We start from the raw sequence: 25614 nt of genomic DNA, 5'->3' as shown, positions 1-25614 counted from the left end.
ATGAATAGGATGGAAGGTAGTATACCAGGAAAGAACAGCATGTAAACAAATGCAGACTCTGATCAACTATCTTAAAGGGTACTATGACAAGTTTTGTTTGCCTTAAGCTTGGAATACCTAGGAAGGGTGAGAGATGAGAATAAAATGGTAGTACAGAGACCACATCACAAAGGGCCTTTAATGCCAGGCCAAGAATATGAGCTTCATAAAGATTTCTTGAATATCTAGTGAAAGTTCAAGCAGGAGATCATATGATTAGGTTTGAATTGTAAAATGATCATTCTGTATGCCAAGTGGACCATGTTTTCAAGGAAAGCAAGACTGAATGTGAGGTAAATTAAGTTTTTGAAAAAATAATGATAGACACAAATCAATTTATGAATTAAATTCAGTAACGGCAGTCCAACATAATTTTATGAATTGGAGAGGGACTTGTGAAAGTGATTTCAAATTTATCTTGGAATACAAATATGTGAAGCTCAAACATGCAGTTAATGGATTTGAGTTATATAAATACTTTCAATGTTATATAACTCCAAGTCAAATGATTGAAGAAAATATACATTGTAAGATAAACGTTCATGGTTCAACAGGAGGGATAAGACAACACATGTGGGCTTTCTGTTGCTCTTGAGTCCAAAGCAATTAAAGAATCAAAGTGAGTAAAGGAATACATCTATAACACAAAAGTGAACAAGTTCAGGGAACTCTTTAAGACAGAGCAATACATAAAACTTTTCAAGAACTGAAAGACAAGGGAAGGAAGAATGCAGACTGACAGAAGGAGATAAAATCACACTCGGAGATATGCTACAACTGAGTCTGCAAAAGAAATGGGAGCCAATCTGTACAGTGGATCTTTGAGACATTTGGAGTTGGAGTCAGAAGTTTTATAATGGAGAATGTAATTGAGCAATAGCTCAGAATATTGGAAGGAATTTTAATTTAAGGTCAGCCCTATACCTCCATGAATCATCACCCATTTCTTGCCTCCCACCCATTGAACAAACGTATAGATTTTGGGCCATTTTTATTTATCTTAATGTAAAGCTCTTTATCTTTTCACTAAAAAAATTAAACCTATGTTTGGGGAAAGATATAGTTTCAATAAATGCTTGAAGGAATGGAGTCAAGTCTTTAAGTATCTGGGAGAAAATTATTTTCATTCTAGAATTCTGTATCCAGACAAGGTGTTATTAAATAGATAAGACAGAAAGATATTATCAAATATGTGCCTACTCGTCTAACCAGTCTCCCACTTAAATAAAACTATAAACTGAGACAGAGTGAGGAAATTACATAATAATGTTAAAGAACACAACAATTATGATAGCTCTCCAGTAGGTCTAGAGGAAAATGAGTGCTGATTAAAGTAAGTGAGAGATCTCTAGAAAAGTAAGGGTTCGTGTGGTTTAGTGAGGATGTGGAAGGTGATGTCATAAGCAATGGTGAACCTGGTGCCTAATATTACTTTCTGCACATAGCAAATACTTAATAGATGGTTTCAGTGATAAGAAAAATCAAACTTATACAAATAAGGCTTATTACTTTTAAGGATGCTTCCACATAGATTAATTTATTCAATAAACTTTTGACAATTCAGATAGTTAAGTATTTTTGTCACTTAAGATGATCTATCAAGTATCTAGATGTACTATTATTACCTGAATTGATGGAGCATTATGATGCCTTCCTTCTGGAAGGTATTCAACTAGTGAATCTAAAATCATGCCAATTTCCAATAGATCAAATCTTACTCAATTGTTTCTTGGGGTACTAGAAAATTTGCCAATGCTTCCTTATTTTTTAAGGTTTAGTTTCTTTTGGGGGGTCTTGCACTAATATGTTTTTATCTTTTATTAAGTTCAATCGAATAGAAGAATGCATGGTTTGTTCACAAAGAACTGTAGTGCAATATTATTGGCTTAATACCAAAATCATGTACTTACTGATTTCTTTTGGAAGGTATATGCCAAGACAGCAAACCAATACCTCTGTTTCTTCCAGAGCATCTCTGACACAAACCCACTCAAATAAATTAATATTCTGCACTTGACTGGCTTACCTGGCCAGAATAACAAAATGTTGTGCCAATGCATGATGCAACTCTGATGACCAATGCTTAAAAAATTATGAATAAGCATTGTTTTCATCTTAACAGTTTTTTCAAAAGCCTGTTTTTGTTTCTGTTATCTCCCCTATAGATTTTACCTATTAAATGGTGCAGTAAGCGAGTTGGCACATAACTTTTTAGACTTAAAATGATGAGGGGAGACAGGGATATTAAACACTTTGTGCAATTTGTGCCAGTGTAAGGCTCACTCTCATTTCTTTTAGTGGAAGAACCAAAGCGGAGTTAATAGAATATTGCTAGTTTGTCTGTTAGTTTGCTGTTTCACCATCTTTCTCAACATTCACTCACATACACACACACACAAACACACACACACACACGCCCATTTATAATTGGTATTATATTTATACATTATATACTAATTATAATTAGCATTTATTAGTATTTTTAATTGCGTATAAATACACAAATATAAATAACTACAATATTTAATTGTAGTTCTTACACAATAAAAAGAACATTGCATTTTTTAATTTAAAGTTGATATTTTATTTTGAATTCTCAGGATAAATTTTAGAAAAAAACTTCAGAAAATAATAGTAATATTTAATCAAATCAATATATTAGTGCTGACTTACATCTGGAAATTAAATGTATATAGTAAACACCAAATAATCTTCAGACAAACGTCATTGAAATGAGGTTCAAAGATCCATCATAAGATATGTAGTTATCACCTCATTTAAATATGTCAGTGGTTGCACAATTTGTAAATATCGTCTACATTTGCAGACATTTGAAATTTGTAATAGAGGAATAGACAATGATCTTACATTGTTTAATTTTAGTTTTTTTTTTTTTAGAGTATTAATCCATTGAAATTTCTTCTTAGTGGGGTCATTTCCAATATTCATTCATAATTTGATTTTCCCATCACTTAAGCTGCTTTTAAAAGTAAATTAAGCATATGAGGTTATGCTTGCTCTTTCATTTTTCCTGGGCATGGTACAATAAATAAATGTTCTGACCTGTCACATGGTCATCATGAAAGTTGAAAAGATGTACTTCTTTTCCTAAGGAACTTAAGAATTATAAAGATTTGGGTAGATTCAGTTAAAAACAATAACCTATCATATTAAAATAGGTGATATTTTAAATATGACTATAATATTAAAATATAACTATACCAAAATGTCACCTATCAAAATATTTTTGTTTCTTTTTTGACCTATTCCAAGTTGTCAGCTGCTATTGACTTGAAATTTGAAAAAAAAATGATTAAAATTAATAGAAATAGTTCAGCTCAATTAGATACTTATTAGTACTGACCCCTTTATACAAATTGATTGTTATTTGAATAACTACTATAGGAAGAAAAACATTTGTTGAGCATGATGCCACCAGGCATTGTGTTTGACAGCTTTCAAAGTTTATACTTTTACAGTTTACATTATACCCATTTCCTGTCATCGTTTCTTACTAAAAATGTTCAAAGGATTCATATTGTAAGTTTCCCATTTTTCATATTTCTCTTAGTAATACAGTATGTCTGATTATTCTGAGACTGTTAAAGCTAAATAAATAACAAGTTTCCATTAAAAACACTTTTTCATAAATGTTTTAAATAGATGAAATTAAAATTCTATGCAAAAAATATGTATGCATAGAAATGGCTGGTATATCATATATCATATAGCAGCAAAAAAAAAAAAAAAAAAGAAAGAAACATATAGAAATTCTAAGTAATAGCCAAGGTAAAATAGAGTTGAAAAGGCAGTTAAGAAACATGAAAGGTTTTTAAAAAATAACTAAAATGCCTAAAATTGCTTTCTTTTTTTTATGCAAACGTATATGTTTACTAAAGGAATATGTGGATTAAAATAACATATACGGCTATACTTTATTTTACAACTCAAGATTGATAAAGAATACATTCTGTTCTATAACTACTTCTATGAGAAATATAGTTGTTATGAAAAGTACTGTTTTGTTTACTGCAGTCATGTAATGAGACATATATTTCTCTAATGTTTCAATGATATCATATCTGTGCCCATTCAAAAAGATTTCTCAGAAGAAAGATATTTCTCAAAAGAAAGATATTTCAGGCTGACTTTCTTTTCCCAAATGGTGTATCAAAAAACTTCTAAGTTTTGATACACCATTTGGGAAAAGAAAGTCAGCCTGAAATATCTTCACATTTTCCTCATAGATGGGTTGGTTTGAGACTCAGAGGCCCCGAGTAGCTACGACACATCTGTCCTTCTGGAAATCAAATTTTGCTTTGTGCCTCCTGGTAATATGTACATGTAGCCATGAAAAGAAATCTGTTTTACCCTGTAGGGCAGGTCAGCTCTCTCTGTGTCTCAAAGTTCCCATAAGTTTTATTTGAGAAACTAAACAGAGAAGACTAAAAAGAGGGGAAAAAAGAATTAGGAAAATACCTAGGAAGTGAAGATTCTTTTTCAATTAAAATGTTTTTTAGGAATTGAGAGATTTTATTGTTTTTAAATCTTTGGGGATAAATCTAGCATAGATGAAGTTAATGATTCTGAAGAAAAGTAGTTAAGTAAAATTAGGTCAATTTGATATTGCCACCATAGCCAAGCACATAAGCAGTAGGTTTATATTATGGATGTCTTAAGTGGCGCAATCTCATCTCACTGCAAGCTCTGCCTCCCGGGTTCATGCCTTTCTCCTGCCTCAGCCTCCCGAGTAGCTGGGACTACTAGAATTTTTTTTTTCTTTTTTTGTATTTTTAGTAGAGACAGGGTTTCACCGTGTTAGCCAGGATGGTCTCAATCTCCTGATCTCGTGATCTGCCCACCTCGGCCTCCCAAAGTGCTGGGATTATAGGCTTGAGCCACCACTCCCGGCTTAAGTTTTCTTTTTAAATTTTATTTTTATATTAATCAATTTGTTCTACATTTTACAAAGTGTCTATCCACAACTGTTAGGGAATAGGTCTGGTTTTTACCACAGGTTAAGGAGGTCTGAATTGAGTGGGTTTCTGGAAAGACAGATCAGATTAATAATCTAAGTTAGTAAGGACTCGTTAGGAATAAAAGATACATCTGTTAAGACTGGGAAAAAACAAATAAGAAAATTACAAATATATGTTTGCTTGAGGGTATGGTGGTCAAAGTTGGTGGAATTCAACTGTAAGAGTATCTCCTTTGGAAAAGATAAATCTTTAAGCTGAAACTGAACAAGATAGTCAGGGGCTTTTGGGAAGTGGAAAGAGAGAATGGGATGATGTTAGGAATAGGGAAATGGATAGACCATTGCTGAGGGCCTCAACTAAGGTTGCTATCCTTTAAAAAAATTAAAGTAAGTACAAGCTACACAGTTTGCTCTTCAGTAATCTTCCCAAGCTTAGGTATAGAAGGTGGTGGTTGTGATTAATCAGAAGTTGACATTTTTTTCAGAGAAAATGCAGTGCAAAAGGACAGAGCCCTTAATAAATGGAGATGTGTGGCACGTGGACATTGGGAGGTTGTTTGATGCCAGAAATGAGCAAAATTATGAGTAGTGTAGGCAAATAGAATGAATATTAAGAAAACAAATATTTTATATAGCTTGACAAATAATGTGTGACGGTGTCAGAGGGCAGTGAGGAAATGAGGGCACTCACATCAGAACCTAAGACATTGGGGTTTGAAAGAAGTGAACAAACTTTGAGAAAGCTACCAGAAAAGTTGTGTCTTTGGTGAGGGGAAGGAGGTGGGAAGAATCTTAAGTCTCAGGAAAAGCAGAGAAATAGAGAAAGCATTTCATGAGGTGGCTGAGGGTATTCGATAGTTAATTGGTTGTGTAGGAGGAGTTTTGGAAGGAATAGTGGAAAGAAGAATCCAAGTGAAAAGCACCCAAGAGCGTGAGAATGGGACAATACTTGGAGGAGGCTGAAGAGTGGATTATTGCTTTTAGACTATGGACAGAAGCTGATAGTTTTGAGATGTCCAGATGGTTGACCTTTTAAATGTTAAAGTATTCTCAGTCCGAATAAAATCCTAGTTAAAACGGGGACTGATAAGATTCATCCAATGACTGCAGTCATTGGTCAGTGTTAAAAGAGATTACTGTGAAGAGTGTTATTCTCTCATATGAAGTAAAACCTTCTACACTTTGCACCTAAAGCATGGAAAGATGACCTGAATGACTTTCAGGGCAAGAATTGCAGAAGTATAATAGGGCTTTTAAAGTATTTATTTTACCATTGATTAGGACGATCACATATTGAGCCCTGAATATATGTTAGCAGTAAAACTGAATCTGAGTATCTATTTTTTTTTTATTTTGTGTCAGGATGGTATGTTTATACTCCATCTAAAAACTATAAGTCATGCAGGTGCCAATTTATAAAGAGAAACAGAAGAATCCAACCTTGTTTTACACCTTTTTAAAAACAATGTTCTGTGTCAAGAGAGCCATTTTTGGCCCATTTTCTTAATCTTACTTTGATACTTATGAAGGTATATTAAGAAGTCTTGAATCAATATTAAGATCACACAAACTAGCCCAGATCCCAGTCTGTAAAGTCAAAGACTAAAGGCAGTTTAATACACAATATAAGAAGTCTTCAATTATTTTTGATAGTGTTTTGGTTAAGGAAAACAAAGTAGAACAAATAATTAAGCATAGATTAAGGTCACTAGTTTTATATACAAGCTATTAGATTGAAAGACTGATGAATCCAGTTCATCAAGAAATAATATGGAAGCATTTTAAAAGAATTCAGCTTATTTATGGATATCTGTTGTATAGTGCAGTTTAGAATGACCTTTTAAAAACAGGATGAAATAAACATTGCTCCTGGGAAAATATTACAAAAAATTACCTTTATGATGAACAATTCTGCAAATATTAGGGTAGAATTTGGGATTCTTACTTAAAATATCGTAGAGCATTTTTCAATTTTAGAAAGTTAATTAGTTAACTTGTCTGGAAGTATTGGACTCCAACTAGATAAAATTCTAAAACTATAATATAAAAAAAGTTCAATGAGAATTTGTGACCAGATCTTTCCTCTTATTAAGGTCACATGAACAGCACAATGTCCTGAGCTGAACAAATGTAAAGCACAGTGTCTTCCAAATACATTGTTCATAGTCTAGATATGGTAGAAATAAGATTAAAGAGTTGTTTAAAAACTTTTTTTTTTTTTTTTTTTTTTTTTTTTTGGCGTCAAAGTCTTGCTGTGTCACCCAGGATGGAGTGCAGTGGCACAATCTCGACTCACTGCAACCTCCACCTCCCGGGTTCAAGCAATTCTCCTACCTCAGCCTTCTGAGTAGCTGGGACTACAGGCGCCCACCACCACACCCGGCTAATGTTTGCATTTTTGGTAGAAACAAGGGTTCACCACATTGGCCAGGCTGGTCTTGAACTCCTGACCTTGTGACCTGCCTGCCTCGGCCTCCCAAAGTGCTAGGATTACAGGCGTGAGCCCCCGCACCTGGCCGAAAAACTTATTTTAATTACATTTTTTTTTCAGTTGACTCCTATAAATGCCCCTTGAAAGTAACTTGAAAGTGTATTGCTAGTCAGTGAAAAGAGCCTTTCTTTCTGTTACCTCAGCCCTGAGCCCTCAAGTCAGGTTTCAAGTCAGATTACTTAGAAGATGGAAAATAATAATGAAGATTTTTTTTGTTTGTTTAATCCCATTGTTTAAGATACAGAAGCAAAGCGTTATACTCTTAACACCATAAAAGGTTATTTATGTTATTAAACCCTTTCAACTCTCTCATTCATTCATTTAGTAACGGTTTACTGAGTGTCATTCATGGTGCCATTTTGCAAACAGTCAAGTTTTCATGCAGTAGCACCAAGACAATTGATTGATATAGAAATTTATTACTTAAGAATGTCCACCCTATAGATGAAGAAAAACTGAAAATATTAATCAATAGTGTTAGCCATTTGATTAGTACGGTGAATGAAGTCACATTTAGATTTATCCTACAAGCTGTCCTTATTAATAATAAGTTGTGGCTATGCATAAGTTAGATCAGATGCTTCCTTCTTTGGTTAACCTGACTATCTACAGATGTGTGAGCTCCATAAGGAAGTAGACTTCTCATTCCAGATCTTTCTGGAGTAAAGTTTTAACAGAGCCATTAATCTCAGTATTCAGATCATACGTAATGATTATACCTGCCAGAGTATCTTAGTTATAAGGGTTCAAAAGACAATGAGATCGGGCTGAGATAATGCACACATTCACGTATTCATAACAAGTAATATTATATACTTTATATATGCTCTTTTATCAGTTAGATAATAAAGATGAAGGTATATGGGTTTGATTAGTTGAAATTTGCCTCTGCTATTAACCAATGTAAAAATACCCAACTTGTTTGTACCTTCTCCAAAGTTAAATTTTGGGATAGCTCCGAAAGTGATATCGATTTTGAACACATAATATTAATGTCCATAAGGGAGACTGTTTATAAAATTAATTATGTGCGCTCTTATTGAGTACTCCAAAAATTACAGAGTTACTGTATGAAACTAGTACTAGCTAACATTATGGAATTGGGAATGACTATTTGGTAACAGATAGGCTTGAATCTAGGCATTATCTTATTCATGGAATCTTGTTCATGGAAATACATAGTAGCAAAACAAAAAATGTTTCTAATGTGTTATCACTGATGTGATAACCCCATTAACTTCCTCAATGAAAATAGTGGTCCTGTTTCTCTGGAGAACATTTTAGAGATATTAGGGTTTTCTTAAAGGAATTTGATAACTTAGCATATTATTTTATCTTAATTATCTCTTAAGAGCCCATGAAAAGAATCTAATTTCCCAAAAGGAAGTAGAAAATGCAAAATCAAACAAAACCCCAGTCAGCTCTACTAAGAATGGATGCTAGTTCTCTAGACCATTCCATACTCCACTCTAAAGCCTGATAATTGAATCATGGCCACTGCCTGTATACTTACAATTTGTAGATTTTGTCATATTTTCAGATAGATATTAGTTGCTTCAAATAATTGGGCTGAAAGGTGATATGTTTCCTGGTTTTTCCAGAACTTTATGTTCCGCAACTTAACACTATTTCCCTCAAAACATAGTCTCTACCCATAAGACATCTTGAATCATTTCCTCAGGAAATATTAAGATATAAATATAAATTCTGTTACTAAACAACAACAAAAAAATCTAAGTCCATGATGACTTTTTCCAACTTTATCAGTAAAAGCTTTTTTTTTATTATGTTTTAGTATATAATTTTAATAAGAAATTATTGATGAAATTGTTAGTAGAGTTTCTATTTATGTATTCAGTGACCAAGAAATATCAGAGGGAATAATATCAAAAAGATGTTTCTGTGGGTTTTCCAAATTTAAAACCAAAATAAAAAGTAGCTTACAGAAAAATAAAATTCTTAATGCTACAAAAGAAGTTGTGTGTATAGCTGTCTGAATATCAAAATATGTGATCTGTTGCTGTTAAAATCTAGAACCGCCAACTTTCTTTTTAAAAAGTATTCAGAACAGTGTGTATATTCCCAGGAAAAATAATCTTTTTGCTCACTATAATTACTACCTCAAAAAGATTGTTTAAAGAAAGAATTAATGCTCGTAGAAAAATATCAAACTGAAAAACATTTAATTAAAGACAGATTTGGTTATTTTATAAAAGCAAAATCACAGATGCCCTGTCATTTTAACTCTGTGTAGTTCAGTATGTGTATTTTAAGAATTATAGATGTTTTCTTACAGATATATCATTTCTAAAACCAAACGTAGTTTTTTGTTTTCTTTACATTTTTTGGATAATTTTTCAATACAAGTTTGCCTTGTTACTTCAAAAACACACCATTCTTTTGGTGATTCATACAAAAAGTGATTCTAAATATCTGAAGTTATTGTGTGTATATGTACTTTCTTATATTTAATTGTATTTATTAATGCAGTAATTCTTTAACAATTATAACAAAACTTAATTCTACAATGTAGGTCTGCTCCCAAGTGGGTTTTGCTATTCTAGACTAGGTAAAATATAAGTAGAAACTATTTTAGCAGTCAGTTAGAGAGTACAATAAACTGCTAAAGAAAGGACTCACATTCTGAATCTATTTCTTGTAAATTCTAGAAAAAAAATGAATAGTTACAGATGTAAAGATGCATATTTGTTTCGATTTGTAAAATTTTGATGGATTATGTTGATTTGTCACGATGTTTGGGTTTTCTGAAATAATCTAACCTACCATATTGAATTTCATGAAAATACAATCAGTGTGACTGAAAAGTAAAGCGTGTACCATAAAAATACAAAAAGTTTATGGAAACAGTTACGATTTTTAAAAGTGTTACACGATTGTTTTTAAATCAAATCCAGGTAGCCTTTATCTCAAAGGCTTCTATTTATGTTCAGTATCCACAATTAAAGAAATATCTCCACTCACATAGCTATACTTCAACCATAACTTATTATAAGTATTACTTCATATTTTGCAGCTGAACTCCTTTGGCATAGGATTTTCAGCCCTTGCGTATTTTCTTTGTCTTTCAACAAATCTATTAATATAACAAGGGATAGAAGCACGGTAGAAGTTACCCATCATTTGTAAATTTTGCTACCTTATTTTAAAGTAGCTTTGCTAAAATATGCAAAAGAACAATAAAGAAAAACTTCTGGCAACATCGATGTTCTTTAATACATACATTTATATATTCATGCTATCTCTGTTGTTCATGAAACATAGTTGGCTTTAATATTCATAAAGTGGAGTGTCAACCTTATTGTAAAAATAAAGAAATGTAATCTGTTTCTATTTCTGCAAGTTATTCCCATATTTTTATTAAATCAATACTTACACTACACAACATCAATTCCTACTATCAGTAGTATGCTTGATTTTTCTAAAAAATTGATTATAAGAATTGATTTTATATTTTGGTCAACAGATATTCCACATGACGTATGATCTTGCCAGTGCAGTGGTGAGAATTTTTAATCTCATCGGCATGATGCTGCTCCTGTGTCACTGGGATGGTTGTCTTCAGTTCTTAGTACCACTACTGCAGGACTTCCCACCAGATTGCTGGGTGTCTTTAAATGAAATGGTTGTAAGTAATTTGTATTGTTTTACACTCTGACTTTTCAACGTTGTGCCAAAACCTTTTAAGTAATTATGTTACAATGATCTGATTTCTCCTCTATAAATATTTACAGACAACTTGATTTTGCTTCTATGAATATAAAATCAGATGTTATGTTTGTGGGGGGTGGTTACAACTAAATTTTACCTATTGACTATGTTCCTGAGTACGTGTATGTTACAACATCTACTTTTATATATTTTATTCTGTGTATACTGAGGCATATCTTATTTCAAAGGTATAATCATAAAATATGACCATGGCACAGCATTCTTTCAAAAATGCCTGTGGCTTAGAATAAATCCTTATTTCGTCAACATTTTAAAGCATTCATTATGTTCAAGACATACACTTTTAGGGATTGTAAAACATGCAAAGGTAGGTACATCAGCATAGATATAGATTAAATATGTATGAAGTGAAGTGAAGTTTCAGATACTTACTTTTTGCTAGGGAAAATAAGGAAAACTTCGTGGAAAAGGTAGGCTTTAAACTTACCTCTGAAAGATATGTAAATATTTAAAAATCTACAAAATATAAATTTGATTTAAATAGCTAGGTATATTCCTATGTAATTTTAAGAAGATATGTTTTGATCTATGTAGCGCAACACTCAACACTCGCAAAAGAATTAAAAGAACTGTGAATATTTTAGTAGATATATCTATAAATCTCTCTATATATATTTATACACACTCACGTATGTGTTCACAAATATTTGTTCTTTTTGTGTAAGTTCCCATATTTTCTTCCTGCATTACCTTTTAATTACATTTTTACTTAATAAAACATTGTTTAACTGTGAATAGCCCTCTTTGATATGTGACATTTTATGGCACTTTAATTTTATGAGATTTTTACACTTTTCCCTTAGGTATAAATCAAATACTCTCTTTTTTCAAACTGTTCTACTATTGATTTCTTGGCTTATTTTTGTAGAAATGACATGGACACCGAAGATTCCTAATGATTGTAGCACCGGCTTTCTATTTGGGGAAAAAAAAAAAAGGCGGTTTACATTGAAAGTTATGATGCATTGTCTTCTTTTCTTCCTTTTCTGTCTTCTTCCCTATTTTTCTCCTTCCTTCCTTCCTTCCTTCCTTCCTTCCTTCCTTCCTTCCTTCCTTCCTTCCTTCCTTCCTTCCTTCCCTCCTTCGTTCCTTCTTTCCTTCCTTCCTTCCTGTTTCTTTCTACCTTTTCTATGCTTTCATTGATATTTGGCCTGATATTTATTATATTTACTTAGATCTCACCTTCATTAATTTTGCTTGTATATCACTAAATCACAGAGAGCTTTCCTGACCACCTTATCTTTTATATTATTCCACTGGTTTATATGTTAATAATAAAGGCATTTAGCAACACACACACAGATACACACACACACACACACATACACACACACACACATACACACACACACAGAGAGAGAGAGAGAGAGACATACACTCTTATTTGTTATTTATATTTTTCTGTGTTCCCCACACGAGAATGTAATGTCTGTTCTCGTCTGTCCTTTATTTCCAGTGGTGTCTTGGTTTATTTTGTGCTGCTATAATAGAATACTACGGACTGAGTAATTTATAAAAACAGAAATTTATTTCTCACTGCTCTGGAGCCTGGAGAGTCCAAGATGAAGGTGCCAGCAGGTTCAATTTCTATATCTAAGATGACACCATGCTGCTATGTCCTCCAGAGAAGAAAAATCTATCCTTCACATGGCAGAAGGTGGAAAGACAGGAACACACTTCCGAAAGCCTTCTTTAATCCATTTATGAGAGCAAAGCAATCATGACCTAAACACCTTTATTAGGCCCCACCTCCCAACATTGCTGTATTTTGGATTAAGCTTCTAACACATGAATTTTGGGAGTCACATTCAGACCATAGAAAGTGCCTAGAATAGTACCTGATACATTAATTTGTTGTGATTTAGTCACTTATCATTGAAAGTTTATTTGAGAAATATTCTATATGGTAGTTTCAATAACTAAATAACAAAGTAAGCAGTAGTTTGTTTAGCTCATTTTTCAAACCTGTGATGTCTACTTGATTATAGATCTGTCACTTTACTTATCTTTGAAGGAGTAAAGTATATGGAAAAATAGTAATAATGATATTTTTCAGTAGAAGAAAAGGCAATAGCTCTATAGTCTGGCTACTGACTGAGAGGATAGTATAAAAACATTAGCACTACTGCCAAAAGATGATTCATTGGCACCAACCAATATTTAATTTGGTAAAAATTTATTATTTTACATTTTTCCTATGTGTCTTTCAGAAAAATACCAATTATCATCATAGAAATAGTAAAATAACTATTTTGGAATGTCTATAAAGTATGTATGGTAGTATAATTATAAGGCAATATACTATTTAATATATCTGATGATAATGCATTTATTGAAAAAAATTCTGGATTATTTTTCTTTAACATGTCTATATGTGCTCAAATGTGTGTGTTGGTGTGTGTGTGGTATGTGTGTGTAGTATGTTTATTCCAACATAGCCCAACCTTCCACCTTTTTTTATATCCTGACATTATACAAAATATCCTTCCAGAATTTGCAATTCACTTCTTGGCTTTTTTTTTTTTTTTGGCTGCAGACTTACATATGAAATTGGTTTTTATTTTCTTTTGTGCTTATTTAACATTATTTCCATGTGTAACTCTAATGTAGAGAGAAGGAAACCATCATGTATGTTCAAATATAAAAGCCATAACTTATTTTATTATTTTTTGAGATGGGGTCTTGCTATGTTGCCAAGACTGGTCTTAAACTCCTGGCCTCAAGTGATGCTCCCACCTTGGCCTCCCAATGTGCTGGGATTACAGGCATGAGCCATCATGCCTGGCCTAATTTATATTGTGTATAATAGCGATGCGAAGGAAATAACCATAAAAAAAGACCATTTTTGAATCAACAGAGAATCCTTATAATATCATTTGACCTTGAAGATACTGTTTTCCATTCTAAAGCTATGGAGTTCTGGTAAATCGTTTATTGCAATAACAAAAAGCAAAGTATATTTATGCACAAAGAGTTATAATGGAAAAGTGAAAATCCGATATAAAAATAAAAGCACCCTGCATTTATTTAACACTTAATATATACAAAACTCTGTGCTTTGAAGGATGCTATCTTATTTGGTCCACACAGCAACTAAATGAGGTAAACATTATTTTGCCCCACTGTTTGGTTAGGAAAACTAAAGTTTTTAGAAGTTAAATGAATAGTCAGTGTCACACAGCTAGATTATAGAACTAAGAGTAGAATGCTTACATATCTGACTCCGTAATTTCTACTCTAAACCATGTTGGAAGGTTTTGTGCAGCATACATTATAAAGAACAGTTAAGGAAGGTAGTAATAAAGAGACAAAACGTATTAGTTAAAGCACTCCAATTGCAGTAGAAATTCACGTTAAAATTAACGTTTGAGCTCTGACACTAAAAAGTGGCAAGATTGATCTTTTGTGAGATGTAGAAAACCAAAATCAAGTTGCAAAATCAAAAAATTAAGAAAGCCAGGTCAAGATATATGCAGGAATGTACTAGTCTGTCTTGGGTTTGGGCTTGACAAACATGCTATGACATTAGACTCTGATTCTAAATTATTTATGATAAAGATTAGTGGGTCTAACAAATTCTTTATGTTTATTATTTCTTCTTCATTGCTTCCTTCCATCACTAAATGAGTTTTATTCTTAAATATTAATTAGTATATATTTATATCCTCCTTACCTGTATCTGCATTTATACCCATGCTTTTATCTGTATCCCACTACCTAGATGAGGAGAAACTCAAAGTCAATGCTGTAATTATACTATATCTGTAACTGTAGTGTTGATAATTTGTTTAATATATCTATTCCTATATTATAATTCCATAAAAGTAGGTTCAGTTCCTCTCAGTGAATTCCTTTGCAATCTTGCTATATTGCTCATTAAAGTTTTTATTCAAATATTATTTTTAAAAATTCAATCACTAACCATCCTGGGTGCTATGGTTTAAATGTATCCTTCCAACTTCATGTGTTGAAAACCTAATCCCCACTGCAGAAGTGTTGGGATGCAAGGTCTAGTAAGAGGTGATTATACAAAGAGCAAACTGACCTCATGAACAGATTAAAATTGTTATTGGAGAAGGGGGTTAGTTATAAAAATAAGTTCGGCTATCTCCAGCTCACTTTCACATGTGATTGCTGGCCCTTTCACCCTTCTTTCCTTATGCTATGGTAAGGGACAGCCCAAAGGCTCTCACCACATGAAACTTTAAAAGACCTTGGGTATCCCAGCCTCCAGGACCGTGAGCTAAATAAATTTCTGTTCATTATAAATTACCCATCTGTGGTATTTTGTTATAACAACGGAAAGTGGACTAAAAGTGCAGGCTACTTAAATTTACCAGGAAGGAGATACTAACTAGCAAAACACAACATGAACAGGAAGTAGCTTTGCTTTGTGTTTATATTATTTGTTTTTGTTTCATTCAAGAAATAAGTCTGAATTATAGAATTCTAACTGAATGAAAATCTTGGATATGGCAGATAATTGCTTTCTAATAAGATTAGTTTAATCCCATGACATTTTGTGACTATGTGTTTAGGTATACAACACTAAAATTACATTAAATCATTATAAACGAGATTGGGAGTAATGGTTTTTTGTTAAAATTACAAGTATGAAATATTCATTTTAAGAATATAAGAAAATAAATGATGCTTGTTAACTTGCATATTAATTTTGAACTGAATCTCAAATATCTGATATAACCTAGGGAATGACTTTATAGAACAGATAAAGAAGGATTTTCAGCTAAACAGTACATTCCTAGAGCAATCTTTCTTTAATTAAAGTCTATAGGTTTACTGTCAGGGAGTCCATGTTTCCTACTAGCAATCTTATAAATGTTTGGTTACATGTTAGTAATAATTTTGAAGGTTTTAACATAGCATGTTATGAATTTAGGATTATCTGAATGTCATACATATGGAATCTGGATATGCTTTTGTAGTTGGAGCATGTTGTGTCATGAGATGTTACATCAAATAATTCTGGTTTATGAGCATAACAAATAAATGATGCATTTATACCAATTGAAGGATTAATAACATATTAAATCCTGTACAACATTTTAACCATTGTCAAAATGAAGAAAAACTTGGATAACCGAATTAGTCATTCCATAGCACTCAGTTGTAGAATACTGTATAAAATCACACAATCTACAAAAACTGGCATTACAGCATTACATTTACATTGTATGCACCTACCTGGTTTTAGCAAAACAGCATTACTCATCACAGTAAATTTACATTAAGATGTATTTGTTGATTCGTTATTTTGTTAGTATTTGATTTGTAAAATTATGTTTGTTTTAGTTTTATACTTGTATTTATTTGAGTAACATTATGATCAAAATAATTTAACCCAACTCAAGGGTATTTCATTGTAATGATTCATTTGTTGTGATTGGAAGGAATCTGTGCACTATTTAATTTTGATAAGTGCTATTCTACAGGGTAGGCAATTGGTCTTTCGTGTATCTGCATCCTAGACAGCTCCTATACCAACTTTGCATGTATTGCTAAGTAAAATATTATTTATAATCAAAATGGTTATTATCAGCAGCATTTTAAAAATATGTGCAAACTGATTATTCAATTATCCATTTAAGTGTTCTTCCTTGGACAGTTTTTGTTTTAATGATTTGTACATCTCAAGTTATTTTTTTCAAAGATAAGTAATCAATCACTTGACCATACTCTAAATTACTGAATTTAGAACTTATGGACATACTCTAAATTACTGAAGTCGAAATTAATAAGCCTTGCATTCTCTTCATATCTATAGATATATTAATTTCCAAAAAGTTAAGATGCATGAACCAATCTATCAATATCAGAGAAAAAAAAATGATGTAAAAAATATCTGTAATGGTCTAATTAGTAAAATTTTATATGGAGAGAAAAAGAGATTCCATTGGAAAATCTAGGTTACTCTATTTTACTTTTATTTGAAACAATGTGACAGGGACACTTACTAACAACCAAATAGCCACCTGCTTTCCATATTTTCTAGCTGCCTTTCAGTTAGATGGGTGCCTGTCTGTGCTATTAATTAATAGTTAGTGACCTATAAATAGCAGTATATTTCACTTACAGGTATAAGCATTGAAAAGCTGCTATACTGCCCTCAACTCTTTTTTTTTTTTCTTTTTTGAGTTCCAGAAACGTGTCTTAATTTGAAGCTCACACATAACATAGCGTATCCTAACTCATTTGTACAGAAACATAGGGGGTGAAATTGGCAGAATTAAATTTAAAGAAATACATATCAGAATTGCCTCAACCACTAAATCATCTGATTTTATACAAGTCACTTGACTTTCTTGTACTTAGCTTCTTAACTATGAATTGTGTATATTATTTATTTTTTCATTTAAATGATCTATGGAGTATTTCTTTGTTCCAGACATTATTTTAGGCACTGAACACATGGTAGAGGATGAAACAAAGTCCCTGCCCTCATTAGGCTTACATTCTAACATGCTTTTATTCAAACTATTTTTTCTGGATACTGAAAACTATATAAAACTTCACAAAATGTAAGCTCAACAATGAATACATTTGTAATCCAGTGAAATGGTAAATTATATGACATATCTATTAATAGGAATTTGAATTGAGAGCTCTGAAATGTTAACACTGCCCAAACAGCATGGGTCAAGTGCTGGTGAATTACTCCAAAGTGTGTTCCCTTGAAAATGAAGCCATGCAAGCCTATTTTCTCTCCGTAATTTAGATACCCAGAGAGTACAGCCTTTTTTCTAATTCACCCATTGGTGTTCTAGTAGTAGCCCTCTGTGGATTGAAATAAAATCTATGAAAAATCGAGGACCAGTGACACACAAAATAGAGAGACATTCTTTTCAAGTAGTATTACTTGGCTTTAGATCAGGAACCTTCAACAGAGTGGTGAATCAAGATACTTCAGGCACTTCTAGCTCAAAAACTATAATCACCCCAATAAATGTGTGCTGACTGGGCAGAGTAGAGAGAGCTACTTATTGATATTTTATGTAAATGATTTGGGGGAAAAAAGCATTAAGAATTATTCGTATGTAAGCTCTCATATACAATTAGAATATATAAACCTATTGGGAGGCCGAGACCGGCGGATCACGAGGTCAGGAGATTGAGACCATCCTGGCTAACACGGTGAAACCCCGTCTCTACTAAAAATACAAAAAAACTAGCTGGGCGTAGTGGCGGGCGCCTGTAGTCCCAGCTACTCGGGAGGCTGAGGCAGGAGAATGACGTGAACCCGGGAGGCGGAGCTTGCAGTGAGCCGAGATCGCGCCACCGCACTCCAGCCTGGGCGACTGAGCAAGACTCCGTCTCAAAAAAGAAAAAAAAAAAAAAAAAAAAAAAAAAGAGTATATAAACCTAGATAATTATTTTTATCTATTGCTATTCTATCGACTATTTAAGGGCAAAATTAAAATAGATTCACTTTTTGTTTACAGAGCCCATTTAACTACTTAGATAATAACTGATTAACATAGCCAAAGTAATATGACGAAGAAATGGGCTAAAAAATATCTTAATTAAAAATATATCTCCCCTCTCTTGAGGTTCAGTAATCTATTTTGGATTTGAATTTCTATGGCTTAGAAATTGTATTATTCTGATAGTATTAATGCTTTTTAAAAAATAGAATATACTGCCATAACAGAAGGTTATTTTTTTGTTTGTTTGTTTTGTTTTGTTTTGTTTTAAGACCTAACAAAGGGTGACTAATTTGCTGACAAGTCACTGTAGCTCTACTGGAAAAAGAAAATGCCTTCGTAGTTCCTATGAGTTATAATAATAAAGTAGGTCAGCAGCCTGCTGAGTGTTGCAGTTCTCCTTTGCGGTCCTGTCTCTGCCCATTAGCAAAGTCTGCCTGGCAACTGCTCTCTATTGGATAGAAACATTACCTCATCACAAAAGGGAAAGAGTTCACATAGTGTGTTCTTCCTTCTCAGATGTGAATTCTTTTGCAGGAAAGACATAAGGAAATCAACTCTAATCTGATATTTTGTTTTCAAATAAATATGTATTTCAGAAAATTTTAAATTGAGCTATAATTTCATCATAGAGAGGGATACGGGATATTGATGAGATTATATATTGGCTATGTTGACCTTGAGTTGCTTCAGCAGTGGAAGAGCAAGCCTTAAGTTTCAAACATGTTTTTTGTTCCCTCTTACATAGACTGGCTCTTAAATTTTAAGCAACAAATAGCAGAAGAAGCACTATTCATGAAATTACCTTATCTAACAAGTGGCACCTGATAAAGTTGAAGAAAAAAACATATTTTGCTGTCTAATATTTCCTCCAAAATGATTAATTTGCTAGACTTAGTTCTCCGTTATATCCATGCTATTCTAAATGTTGTTGAGACTTTCACAAATATAGTATTCATGTATGTATAACACATTATCTCACCTATTTTGAAGGAAATAAATAAAAATACATTCACTACCATTTTAAAGAGTCTGAAACAGAGAATTGTTTTTCCATTTTCATAAAGCCAGAGACAGTATGGTAGCTGGTTATAAAATCTGTATTTCCCCTTGGATTAAGGATGAACCCACCATACCATTCTACTTCATGAGCCCCAGATAACTTCATCTTTTATAAACCATTGCCAATTTAAATAGAAACCAACTATGAATTGGCTGCAATGCTGGAAGAGCTCAGAATATATATGAAAAATATGTGAAAAGTCATTGTGTTTTGTATGTGTGTGTTGGGTTTTAGGGTTTTTCCTTTTACTACTGTCATAAATTCAAAAAAATCTGGCAAAGAAAAGCAATTATAATATCTTGCTTTTTCTAAACTTCTCATATATTTACATTTCACATAAAAATATTGTTTTAAATTCATGCAGATTGAAATAAGATAGTAACAATGCCTTCAATCTGGAAATCAATGGAATAGCAGACTAATGGTTTCTACTCTATTATTCAACTCACAGATATATGGATGTCAGGCAATTAATATGAACGTTCTCTCTTTCCAGAGAGTTCAAGGTTATCATTATCTGTTTAAAAAGAAGAGACTTACATAGACTTGAATTATGTAAGCTGAGTTGCTTATTTTCAGATAATTTTCAAGACAGGATTATATAGTTGCTTCCCATAATGGAAGGCTCTCCACACTTTGCTCTTTTTCTGTTCCATCTCATTTTTATCCCTTCTGCTTTATACCCCAGTCTAATTATGCTACTCTAGAGATATATGACAGAATCAGAAATGACATGAAGAAAGCCATGTGATAAATGTGGGATATAAGAAAGGATAGGAGGGACACATTTTGAAACCTAACATGAACATTTTCGTAACCCCATTTTATACCCCATCATTTTTTAGAAGTGTTTGTTGTTTTTAGAGACGTAATTTATTCTGGAGTAATGAGTAATGTCTCTGATGAATTTGGCTGATAAACCTTTAACTTATTTCAACTATTAAATATATGTATTCTTATAGTGTATCAACCACTGTAAACAACTTATTAAATGAGATCTTAAAATATATAATAGACTAATTGGCCCATTTTCTTTAAACTTTGAGGGTCTAGACATAGGGCCATTATGATTAACATTTAAATACTCTTTTAGGGAACAACAGACAGTGAGGCCTACTTGAGGGTGGAGGGTGAGAGGAGGGAGAGAATAGAAAAACTACCTATTGGGTACTCTACTTATTATCTTATATACCCCATCATTTTTGAGAAGTGTTTGTTGTTTTTAGAGATGTAGTTTATTCTGGGTACTATGCTTATTACCTGTGAGACAAAAAAAAAAAAAAAAAAGAAAATCTCTGTATCAAACTCCTGTGACATAAAATTTTCCTGTATAGAAAACCTGCATATGTACTCCGGAACCTAAAATAAAAGCAAAACAAAACAAAACAAAAAAAACTAAATACTCTTCTAGTATTTCCTAGCTACGTGCCTCAGAAAAACAGCTGCAATCCAAATAAGAGTTAATCAATACCTGGTTCTGTTCTACATCCAATATCTTATACTTTATGCATAGAGAAATAGGCACACCTAGCTGTGTACTGTTACCATTTATTCTCATGCATAAGCTTGGTAATGATAAAAATTGTGTAGGGAAAGTTTGGAATTTACCATAATATCTTTGTAATTTACAAAAAACAAGTAGCAGTGAATCACAATATATTCTCTATACTCCAATAGCGTTTTCATGAGCATATCATAAAGTCATTTAAAATGGTCTCTAATTATATTCTAAAGATAGCATATATATTATTTAAAATATCTACTTATAATGTCCATCAAAGCAAATGATGTGTATTTAAAGATCACTGTGTGCTACCCTTTGCTACTGTGATCAATGTGATAATCTAAAATCCTGATTCCTACAACATAGGGAAGGGCTTCTGGTGGAAAAATACTGAATTTTAACAACATACAAAATGTGGATATAATTGAATTTGACCTTCTTAATTTTCCAGAAACTATATTTTTGTCCTTTGGGTGCCTTTTCAGATTTTTTTAATTGATGTTTTGTTTTTTCCTAAGGTCAGCTACTTATTCACTTTTAAAAAAAAGATTTTTACTGAGTTCAATGAAATCATAATGTAATAGAAAAAGATATCATTTCAATGGTGGGCATTTTTTTTTTTTAATTATACTTTAAGTTCTAGGGTACATGTGCACAGCATGCAGGTTTGTTACATATGTATACATGCGCCATGTTGGTGTGCTGCACCCATTAACTCGTCATTTACATTAGGAGTATCTCCTAATGCTATCCCTCCCCTCTCCCTGCTCCCCACAATACTCCCCGGTGTGTGATGTTCCCTTTCCTGTGTCCAAGTGATCTCATTGTTCAATTCCCACCTGTGAGTGAGAACATGTGGTGTTTGGTTTTCTGTCCTTGCGATAGTTTGCTGAGAATGATGATTTCCAGCTGCATCCATGTCCCTACAAAGGACACGAACTCATCCATTTTTATGGCTGCATAGTATTCCATGGTGTATATGTGCCACACTTTCTTAATCCAGTCTGTCACTGATGGACATTTGGGTTGATTCCAAGTCTTTGATATTGTGAATAGTGCCAGAATAAACATACGTGTGCATGTGTCTTTATAGCAGCATGATTTATAATCCTTTGGATATAAACCCAGTAATGGAATGGCTGGGTCAAATGGTATTTCTAGTTCTGGATCCTCAAGGAATCACCACTCTGTTTTCCACAATGGTTGAACTAGTTTACAGTCCCACCAACAATGTAAAACTGTTCCTATTTCTCCACATCCTCTCCAGCACCTGTTGTTTCCTGAATTTTTAATGATTGCCATTCTAACTGGTGTGAGATGGTATCTCACTGTGGTTTTGATTTGCATTTGTCTGATGGCCAGTGATGATGAGAATTTTTTCATGGGTCTGTTGGCTGTGTGAATGTCTTCTTTTGAGAAGTGTCTGTTCATATCCTTTGCCCACTTTTTGATGGAGTTGTTTGTTTTTTTTCTTGTAAATTTGTTTGGGTTCTTTGTAGGTTCTGGATATTAGCCCTTTGTCAGATGAGTAGATTGCAAAAATTTTCTCCCATTCTGTAGGTTGCCTGTTCACTCTGATGGTAGTTTCCTTTGCTGTGCATAAGCTCTTTAGTTTAATTAGATCCCATTTGTCAATTTTGGATTCTGTTGCTATTGCTTTTGGTGTTTTAGACATGAAGTCCTTGCCCATGCCTATGTCCTGAATGGTATTCCCTAGGTTTTCTTCTAGGGTTTTTATGGTTTAGGTCTAACATTTAAGTCTCTAATCCATCTTGAATTAATTTTCGTATAAGGAGTAAGGAAAGGATCCAGTTTCAGCTTTCTACTTATGGCTAGCCAATTTTCTCAGCACCATTTATTAAATAGGGAATCCTTTCCCCATTTCTTGTTTCTCTCAGGTTTGTCAAAGATCAGATGGCTGTAGATGTGTGGTATTATTTCTGAGGGCTCTTTTCTGTTCCATTGGTCTATATCTCTGTTTGGTACCAGTACCATGCTGTTTTGGTTACTGTAGCCTTGTAGTATAGTTTGAAGTCAGGTAGCGTGATGCCTCCAGCTTTGTTCATTTGGCTTAGGATTGTCTTGGCAATGCGGGGTCTTTTTTGGTTCCATATAAACTTTAAAGCAGTTTTTCTTCCAATTCTGTGAGGACAATCATTGGTAGCTTAATGGGGGTGGCATTGAATCTATAAATTACCTTGGGCAGTGTGGCCATTTTCATGATATTGATTCTTCCTATCCATGAGTATGGTATGTTCTTCCATTTGGTTGTGTCCTCTTTCATTTCACTGAGCAGTGGTTTGTAGTTCTCCTTGAAGAAGTTCTTTACATCCCTTGTAAGTTGGATTCCTAGGTATTTTATTCTCTTTAAAGCTATTGTGAATGGGAGTTCATTCATGATTTGGCTCTCTGTTTGTCTGTTACTGGTGTATAAGAATGCTTGTGATTTTTGCACATTAATTTTGTATCCTGAGACTTTGCTGAATTTGCTTATCAGTTTAAGAAGATTTTGGGCTGAGACAATGGGGTTTTCTAAATATACAATCATGTCATCTGCAAACGGGGACAATTTGACTTCTTCTTTTCCTAACTGAACACCCTTGATTTCTTTCTCTTGCCTAATTGCCCTAGCCAGAACGTCCAACACTATGTTGAATAGGAGTGGTGAGAGAGGGCATTGTCTTGTGCCAGTTTTCAGAGGGAATGCTTCCAGTTTTTGCCCATTCAGTATGATATTGGCTGTGGGTTTGTCATAATAGCTTTTATTATTTTGAGATACATTCCATCAATACCGAATTTATTGGGAGTTTTTAGCATAAATGGCTGTTGAATTTTGTCAAAGGCCTTTTCTTCATTTATTGAGATAATCATGTGGTTTTTGTCTTTGGTTCTGTTTACATGCTGGATTGTGTTTACTGATTTGCATATGTTGCACCAGCCTTGCATCCCAGGGATGAAGCTCACTTGGTCAGGATGGATAAACTTCTTGATGTGGTGCTGGATTCAGTTTGCCAGTATTTTATTGAGGATTTTTGCATCGATGTTCATCAGGGATATTGGTCTAAAATTCTCTTTTTTTTGTTGTGTCTCTGCCTGGCTTTGGTATCAGATGATGTTGGCCTCATAAAATGAGTTAGGGAGGATCCCTCTTTTTCTATTGATTGTAGTAGTTTCAGAAGGAATGGTACCAGCTCCTCCTTGTACCTCTGGTAGAATTCGGCTGTGAAGCCGTCTGGTCCTGGACTTTTTTTGGTTGGTAGGCTATTAATTATTGCCTCAATTTCAGAGCCTGCTATTGATCTATTCAGGGATTCAACTCCTTCCTGGTTTAGTCTTGGGAGAGTGTAAGTGTCCAGGATATTATCCATTTCTTCTAGATTTTCTAGTTTATTTGCATAGAGGTGTTTATAGTATTCTCTGATGGTAGTTTGTATTTCTGTGGGATCGGTGGTGATATCCCCTTTATCATTTGTTATTGTGTCTATTTGATTCTTCTCTCTTTTCTTCTTTATTCATCTTGCCAGAGGTCTATCAATTTTGTTGATCTTTTAAAAAACCAACTCCTGGATTCATTGATTTTTTGGAGGGTTTTGTGTGTCTCTATCTCCTTCACTTCTGCTCTGATTTTAGTTATTTCTTGCCTTCTGCTAGCTTTTGAATGTGTTTGCTCTTGCTTCTCTAGTTCTTTTAATTGTGATGTTACGGTGTCAATTTTAGATCTTCCCAGCTTTCCCTTGTGTGCATTTAGTGCTATAAATTTCCCTCTACACACTGCTTTAAATGTGTCCCAGAGATTCTGGTATGTTGTATCTTTGTTCTCATTGATTTCAAAGAGCATCTTTATTTCCGCTTCCATTTCGTTATGTACCCATTAGTCACTCAAGAACAGGTTGTTCAGTTTCCACGTGGTTGAGCGGTTTTGATTGAGTTTCTTAGTCCTGATTTCTACTTTGATTGCACTGTGGTCTGAGAGACAGTTTGGTATAATTTCTGTTCTTTTACGTTTGCTGAGGAGTGCTTTACTTCCAACTATGTGGTCAGTTTTGAAATGAGTTTGATGTGGTGCTGAGAAGAATGTATATTATGTTTATTCGGGGTGGAGAGTTCTGTAGATGTCTATTAGGTCCACTTGGTGCAGAGTTTAGTTCAATTCCTGGATATCCTTGTTAACTTTGTGTCTCATTGATCTGTCTAATGTTGACAGTGGGGTGTTGAAGTCTCCCATTATTATTGTATGGGAGTCTAAGTCTCTTTGTAAGTCTCTAAGGACTTGCTTTGTGAATCTGGGTGCTCCTGTATTGGGTGCATATATATTTAAGATAGTTAGCTCTTCGTAATGAATTGATC

General features: G+C 33.4%; 1 protein-coding gene across 1 annotated transcript in view; it reads left to right on the top strand.

The window, feature by feature from the left end:
- HCN1 (hyperpolarization activated cyclic nucleotide gated potassium channel 1) overlaps positions 1–25614 on the top strand; it is a 437736-nt gene that overhangs the window by 223667 nt on the left and 188455 nt on the right. The window contains exon 3 of the mRNA XM_050794764.1: positions 10993–11154. Within this exon, the coding sequence (XP_050650721.1) occupies positions 10993–11154 (162 nt within the window). The remainder of the gene's footprint in view (positions 1–10992; positions 11155–25614) is intronic.

The sequence above is a fragment of the Macaca thibetana genome, chromosome 6, assembly GCF_024542745.1.
Source record: "Macaca thibetana thibetana isolate TM-01 chromosome 6, ASM2454274v1, whole genome shotgun sequence".
Taxonomy (NCBI): Eukaryota; Metazoa; Chordata; class Mammalia; order Primates; family Cercopithecidae; genus Macaca; species Macaca thibetana.
This window is presented reverse-complemented; position numbering and strand designations above follow the sequence as displayed.